The sequence below is a fragment of the Portunus trituberculatus genome, chromosome 38 (genome assembly GCF_017591435.1).
Source record: "Portunus trituberculatus isolate SZX2019 chromosome 38, ASM1759143v1, whole genome shotgun sequence".
Lineage (NCBI taxonomy): Eukaryota > Metazoa > Arthropoda > Malacostraca > Decapoda > Portunidae > Portunus > Portunus trituberculatus.
The window spans coordinates 1,329,509-1,337,500 of record NC_059292.1 but is presented as its reverse complement, the minus strand read 5'-3'; the positions used below and the strand labels follow the sequence as shown (position 1 = coordinate 1,337,500).

Here is a 7,992-nt window from a genome sequence, read left to right as displayed (position 1 = left end):
ATATATATATATATATATATATATATATATATATATATATATATATATATATATATATATATATATATATATATATATATATATATTCGTACATACACAGTGTGTGTGTGTGTGTGTGTGTGTGTGTGTGTGTGTGTGTGTACACGTGCGTACTTTTAGTAACCCTCACACACAGCAGACCTCCACCTGCCCTGTGTCCCTGTATCCCTGTGTCCGTGTGCATTAGTGTGAGCCCGCTGCTGCACAGGTGAGTTGAAATGAGTTACAAAAACGTTCTGGATGAACAAATATTGTCGCTGTTAGAGTTTGGTGGCGGAATTACAGGATGAAGGATTGATTATATTACACCCACGGGAGAGAAAATACTATATCTGCAGCACACAAAATTTAATATGTGAAAATAATAATTTTTCTGTCATGATCAGCTTCACGCAGACAGCTCCCTACTTGATGAAGCAGCCTTCCTGCCTTCCTACCCTTACTTTGACCTAACTCAAGGGATTTTGATAGATGAATATCATTGGCCAGAAGTCGTGATGTGTATTAAATCACAGCTCCCAATGCCCACTCCCTTCTTTCTATATATCTCATTCCTCCTTATCACCGTAACTCTCTCTCTCTCTCTCTCTCTCTCTCTCTCTCTCTCTCTCTCTCTCTCTCTCTCTCTCTCTCTCTCTCTCTCTCTCTCACACACACACACACACACATTCAGAACAGTATTATACAACACACACACACACACACACACACACACACACACACACACACACACACACACACACACACACATTGCTCGTTGTATATAGGAAATAAATTATAAAATTCGGCAAAATGATCGACATTAAGTTTGAAAATACGAATTGTTAGACTAAGATTTATTGGATGTTATTACTTGGGGCATATTTTTTCAAAGTTTTAGAAAAGGAGCTTTGATTAGGGGCAGTCGAAAGCTATTTTTCCATTTTGCTCTACATTCGGAAATTTCTAAATATGAACTTTCCTCCATATCTGTGGGACGGATTTATTGTTGTTATGAGAGTGTAGCGGAAAGGTTGGAGGTGAACGCGCAGCTCGTGTGTGTGTGTGTGTGGGGCGTGAGGGCGCGGAGTGCATGTTTAGGGTGCCTGTGTGTCTGAGAGGCCAGCTGGGACCTGTTGAGGATCAAGGCCATTCGAGGGGCTCCTTGAGAGAGAGAGAGAGAGAGAGAGAGAGAGAGAGAGAGAGAGAGAGAGATCGTAGTAAGAGAATATTTCGTTCAGAACTGGCATTGTGGTAGTCGCTTGTCACTCCGTTATTCTCCTTTAGGTTCATGTGCTTCCTTAACGCCTCTTTCCCTCGCCCGCCCCTCCCTGACATGGCTACCACCCGTGGCCCTTATTCTGAAACGCTTTGCCTTCTCACCATCACTACTTTCCAAAGGTTGTAGTTGAAGATACTCGGTATTTTTAGGGTACTTTTATGTTTTTTTGGTGATGAATTGGCAAGATTTCTAGTTTATCAAAAGAAGAAACTGTAAAACCCGGCTAGTGGTCTATGTGGCCTTGGAAAATTGTCGTGGTGAGAGAGCAAACCATTTCTGAATACAGGCTCGCATGTAGTGCTGCTACTACGTGGGTACTTGACCGAGAGGTGGGCGTGACTGATAAGGAGAGCCATATTTGAGGTCAGTGAGTGTCGATGATTGCCAAGATGAGAGTCTGGCGGGCGAGTTCAGCTGCCTGGATGTTTACTGTGTGTAAGACGAGAGGGGGGAGGGAGAGCAGGGGGCGGGGCATGAACATGTGGCTTAGCTCCGTATTCGTACATGCTTTTCCCTTTCCGTCATGACTATTTTTAATGGCCACAGTGATGACTACTCGTGGTGAGATTATCATTCTTAGTTTTTACGTACCATTCGTCATCGCTATCTTGAAAATACGCTTGAAAGCCACGGTATCTTCCACTACAGGGTATTTAACTGGAGAGATATGTCTGTGAAATGTCTAAAAATGCTGTCTTCAGTGTTAAAAAGCGTTGGATAAAAATATATGAAAGAATTACCGAATACAATAAAGAAATCTGCACAACTTGACGAATATGATCGAAAATAGGAGTGAAGCAATATATATGGTAAAAGTAGTGAAGCAGATTCGAGCTACCCCCAAAAAAATATCACTCGTACGTACCACTATTTGTATAAGTGAGGAATGATTAGACGATAATTTGATAGGCGGAAAAGAACCCTTGCTGTGATCTTGTGGCGATATATCTAAACAAACTTTTTTTTTCTTTGCGTGTGGAGAAAGTTGACTGTAGAATTGAACAAGAAAACATGGCGAAGGGATGATGAATTTATATTTTTCTTCTGTGTGAAGGTTGAATAAAGAAAGGAAAAGCACAGAAAAGATAGAAGGAATAGGAGAGGAAAGCGTGATCAGGTGCCGCTACAAAAGAAATAAGACGGAAGAAGACCAGAATGCATTTAACCCCTTCAATACTGGAGCATATTTTTACCTTGAGATTTGTGTACGATTAGACCATTTTATTGACATAAGGAAGGGTCTATTGAGGTCAGAAGATTAATGGCCACTGTCTTCACTAATGCCAATCCCACACGAGTTTCTGAAGCTGAATAAAATCACCAAACAGTAAGCAGAATGAATATGGAAACGCGTCATGGTACTGAAGGGGTTAAGACCGCGTTTAGTTAATCTTGTGTTGACGCTCCGACTTGAATCATTCATAAACAAACATGAACCTGCGAGAGTCTGTCCTGGATGGCGCCTGTTCCCTGCTGAGCTCCTTGAGGGGCTCTAGCTGCGAATGAAGAACCTCCACTTATTCATGTGTATATCTACTCCGCATATTTGCACACTCCAATTATGTCTCTCTCTCTCTCTCTCTCTCTCTCTCTCTCTCTCTCTCTCTCTCTCTCTCTCTCTCTCTCTCTCTTCTAATGTGTACGGAGTCTTGAACAAACGTAATTCGATATCAGTACATTGGTGAAATCAGTAATCAAGTAACAGAAAGAAAAATAAATAAAAAGAGGGGCAGGATGGAGGCGGAACTACTGTTGATCTTGAAGGGTGTATTGACGCACGCATTTCTGTATAACAACTACATGCACTTGTATTACTATCAGCTGTACTAACCATTGGCGCTGCGTAAAGGAATGCCTTGCCTATGTAATACCTTATAAACTCAGGTGTATTGTATGAATATCTTTTGTGAATGGGTGAGTAAATGAATGAATGAGTGAATGACTGAATGAAGCACTGGAGACTTTGTGACATAAGTGTTGACGCTGGATTTATTTACCTACGAGTTTTTTTTTTTTTTTATTTATTTATTTATTTATTATTTTTATTTATTTATTTATTTTTTTTTGTGTGTGTGTGTCCTGTAGCAGTGTTGTGTTATTCACCTTCTGTCTTCTACCTTTGTATGTACAGTATATGTGTCCTGTATGTGCTGTTATGATCTAAGTAATCACACAGTCTCTTTTCCATGCAAAATGTTCGCTAAATAGTACAGACAGCTTGCATGGTGTGACTGTCGCAGCACAGCGGGCACTCACCCTCCCACTCCGCACGGCCGTCTATCAGCCGCAGCGTGCCCTCGTCGTTGCGCCTTCGTGCTTTCCTCAGGCGCCGCCGCACGAACTCTGCTCTCCTGCCCGCCGCGTGCCGTATCCTCCTGGTTCCATTTCCACCTTCTACTCGCACCCTCTTTCCCCGAGGCCGCCGCCGCCGCCGCCTGCGTCGTACTCCCTCAACCTCCTCCGTCATCATCACCATCACCACCATCAGCACCATCAGGAGTGCCAGTACCCGTAGCGGAGACATCGTCACTCAGGCTACGCGTCACTAGTGTGTGCGAGTTGTCATGCAACGCACGCGTCCACCTCAGGCTCTCGCTTTGTGCCTTTTTATAATGGATTGTTCGTGATGTAACTTTCACTGCGACAATTGTGTTCCTATATTATTCAACACTGTGATCTTATTACTCTCTCACATTCGAAATCCCATTCTCATCCAGGTTTGATTGATCAGATTGACAGTCTAAAGAGTCTCGCGGCGTGCAGGTGACTACACTGGGCAAGGCAGTGCACAGCGTAAGTGGGGCCGCCTTGCACTGTGCCGGGCCTGGAGGCACTGTGAGTCGCTGACCGGCAGGCTGAGTGCCCGCCGGACACCTGACCCCTCGACCCGCCCTCCTACCCGGCGGAGAGTGTCGTACTGGAGCAACGCTTGTATAATTTCCGCTTTGGCGTGAAGCGCTCAAGAATGACACAATGCAGTGCCAGCCTGCCAGGGCGTGCTGCACACCGCTAAGGAAAGTAACTGTCTTGCTGCTGCTTCCTGATAGTGACTCGATGATGTCTGTGAAGAGACTTTCCTCTCTGTTGTGAAATAGATCCGTAGGAGGAGACAGATGAGAGGGAGTGTGTGGGCTTGATGGTGGCGCCAGGAATTGTCAACAGTCGCCATGATCCTACTTCATTCCTGCACGTGGTCTCTCTCTCTCTCTCTCTCTCTCTCTCTCTCTCTCTCTCTCTCTCTCCGCCAATTGGAGTTCTAGGGCAGATTGAAAAATAAGATTGGCCCGCGGGAATTAGGTCGTCAGCCTCCTTACAACCAGTGAACCCGACCAGCACCACCACCACCACCAGGACGACAACGACGAAGCGCTGCACGAGATAAGGACCGCCAGCTGTTGAGGTCACTGTGTTTTTCAAGCCTTGCGACTGAAACATCCTCAGGGAAAGCGAATCTAATAAACTAAAACAACTGGGAAACACTGAAAGGAGAATACTTAACGTAGCCACAGAGTAAGAAAAAGAACAGGCTTGGTGTATGAAGATAGAAGAGATAAAGAAGAATAGATTAAAAAGACGTAGTTCAAAGATTAGTACAGTCACATGTCAAGGAAAATATGTGGTCAAGTAACGGTGCTTAGTGTTACAGGGTATTCGTAGAAGAAAAGTGAAGGGTCATAATTAACCCTCACAGTACCAGGACGCGTTTCCTTATTTATTCTTGTTACTATTTGGTGATTTTATACAGCTTCAGAAACATGTGAGGGATTAAAATAGTGAAGACTAGTCATTAATCTCCTGACCTCCATAGAGCTTTCCTAATGTAAGAAACTTATGTGGGGATTAAAATAGTGAAGACTGGCCATTAATCTTCTGGCCTCTATAGAGCTTTCCTAATGTCAATAAAATCGTCTAATCACACGAAAAACTCTAGGTAAATAAATGCGTCCCAGTACGGAAGGGGTTAATAGGTCGGCTATAAATGGGTAGTGACTGGTCTGTGTATTGTAGCCTGATGGGGAAGCCACGACTCCTCCTACGTGACAACCAGTGAACTGCTGCCTCGGGTTCAGGATTAACAGATGCAGGGAGGCGATAGAAGCTGATTTACTGACATACTGATTGCATGACAGACTGAGTTACTGCCTCACTGACTAACCGACTCAATGACTGACTGACTGACTGACTGACTGACTGACTGACTGACTGACTGACTGACTGACCTACCTACCTACCTACTTACTTACTTACTTACTTACTTACTTACTTACTTACTTACTTACTTACTTACTTACTTACTTACTTACTTACTGACTGACTGACTGACTGACTGACTGACTGACTGACTGACTGACTGACTGACTGACTGACTGACTAACTAACCGACTGCCTCCCTGACTGACTGACAGACTTACTAAATGACTGACTGACCGAATGCCTCCCTGACTAACTGACTCACTGACGGGTTGACTGACTGACACACATACACTCGTACGATGTTTGCACTGAAAAGGATAAGAAACTGGTGAATGAAAACACCAGAAGGTACATAATTTTTACATGTAGCAATGGAGGTCTATGTATGCTATGTGCTAGAGTCAACAGTCACGCAAGCTCTTTAAACGCTCGTATTCAGAAACGCCTTTCCCTCTCACTGTGACAATTTTCCAAGGTCACAGAGACAACTAGCTGGGGTTTCAAGACAGTTTCTCCTCTTAATAGACTAGAAATCTTGCCAATCTGTCACCAGAACCATGTGTATCTTGGGAAGCAATGATGGTGAGAGAATAAAGCGTTTCAGAATACGGATTATGTCTCCTCGGCCGCCCACTCGCTGCCACAACATGAAGTGAGGCATCGTGTGTCCCCGGCTCGCTTGCTGACAGACGTGAGGGGGCGTGCGCTCAGCTTCCCGCATGCCACACTGCCGTGTCGTAGCTCTCCTTCAGTAATGCCATGTTCAGTACAGCATCACGTTCTTAGAATTGAGCTGAAGTATTAACTTATATGCCTCACTCAGTCCCTCAGTATACAATGTTCGGTATTCTTCTTATGGTAATTAAGAATCTCATTTCAGATTCTTCCTATTCTACAGATTAAGAGTATGGTATATTTTTTTATTGATTTTAAAGTGTCCATGTCACGAAGCTCAGATATAGTAAGAGTATAGCCAGTGTGCCTAAAAAGTTATGCTGCAAGGGAATTCGAGATCCTTATGATTACTGTTACTGTTGGTTCTATAGTTCAGTTGTAAATTGAGACAACTATATGCAGGGTCATTGATCAAGAATGTTGTTAAAAGTAGTAGTAGTAGTAGTAGTAGTAGTAGTAGTAGTAGTAGTAGTAGTAACAATTGTGGTGATGATACTAGTGGTTGGTGTTGTTACTGATGATTTATATCAATTAAAGATGAAGTTAACCCAAGGAGTCGTCTGGCAGGGGCGTGGACTCCTCTCTAAATGACGTCATGCACACTGTCACGTAATCCTGTCTCGTCCTACAGTCTTGTCGCCCACCAGGCATGGAGAGGCAACATCAGTACTACAGCCTTTCTCTCCCTTTGACCCAGCGCAGGGCTACTCATCACTATGTCTTGATGATGGCAAAAAAAGTCAAGTCCAAACACTCTACGTTCACTTTTGGTGCACCAGTGAATAGCTGGGAAGTGACGTAAAGGCTATGGTGAGCTGATGTACGCACCAGACAGCAGCCTCGCCGCGTCTCCTTGTCCCTGCCCGAGCACACTGTGGCTCCCCGCTGGCGTTGTCACTGGTAACTGAATATTCGGCACGGGTATTGTTTTACGCCAAGGGAAAGACAATGGGGATGTAAGCATTTACTTTACCCGATAAGACACGGGAGATAAGAATGTTAAAGACAGTGAGCATACGTGAACGGTGAAGAGTAGAGCGTGGAGGGGGTGGGTGAGGCGTGGCGCTGCGTGGGAGGCGAGGTCACCGGGCCAGGGTCGAGTGCCAGTCACTGTCACTTCTCGCGTGTAGCCTAACTCTTATGCTTGTCATTACATCATTCTGAACCCAACACGTAACCTCTTATCTTGAATTTTGTTCGTGCTGATTTCTCTTGCTTTTCTTCTTGTGGAGGATGCAAACTACTATTTTATAAAACCATGTGATTACGAAGCTTCACTAATATCTGGTGTGTCCGTCATTTGTTCGATCTTATTACTCTCTCTCTCTCTCTCTCTCTCTCTCAGACCAGTCATGAGCATCGTGTACAAAGGCTGATCTCGTGTGAACCAACCCTGATTGAGAGAGAGAGAGAGAGAGAGAGTTGCCTTCTTTGAGGTAACCGATGTTGTCTTTGGCAGTGTTGCGCGTGGCCAGTTTATTATGGAGAAAATATGATTAATTTCCTAATATATTATCTCCCGAAGGCTCGTAGGAAGCTTGGAGGAATGTAACAAAGGAAGCTAAGCGAGGATTCATGAACAATAAGAGCGCAGGTGGTGTTAGTGGCATTGTTATGTGGCCACAGCACCGGTTGATGCATTTGTTAGTATTCTGTTTTGATTTATCACACTTAGAGAACAATTGACTGTGAAGTGTGCGAAATATTGGTTTGATCTTATTTCTGCTGTGAAACTTGTATATAAAATGTCCATCACAAATTGATTTATCTATTCACTTCTCTATTTATGTATTTTACTCTATTGATTTGTTTATTTTCAGTTA

General features: G+C 43.8%; 2 protein-coding genes across 8 annotated transcripts in view; one reads left to right on the top strand and one right to left on the bottom strand.

Moving 5' to 3' along the window:
- Positions 1 to 4,248, bottom strand: part of LOC123515214 (lysyl oxidase homolog 2B-like) — a 15,796-nt gene extending 11,548 nt beyond the window's left edge. For both annotated transcript variants that reach the window (XM_045273763.1, XM_045273762.1), the window contains exon 1: positions 3,557 to 4,248. In XM_045273763.1, coding sequence (XP_045129698.1) covers positions 3,557 to 3,824 — 268 coding nt within the window. In that variant the 5' untranslated portion in view covers positions 3,825 to 4,248. The remainder of the gene's footprint in view (positions 1 to 3,556) is intronic.
- The window catches only part of LOC123515212, a 31,428-nt gene that overhangs the window by 6,543 nt on the left and 16,893 nt on the right, over positions 1 to 7,992 (top strand). Inside the window, exon 1 of one of the 6 annotated variants that reach the window (XM_045273757.1) lies at positions 6,636 to 7,069. The exons of 4 other annotated variants lie outside the window; for them this stretch is intronic. The gene's annotated coding sequence lies outside the window, so the exon portion shown is untranslated. Of the gene's footprint in view, positions 1 to 6,635; positions 7,070 to 7,992 lie in introns of those variants that run through there. One more of the 6 variants, XM_045273761.1, reaches the window with a different exon arrangement.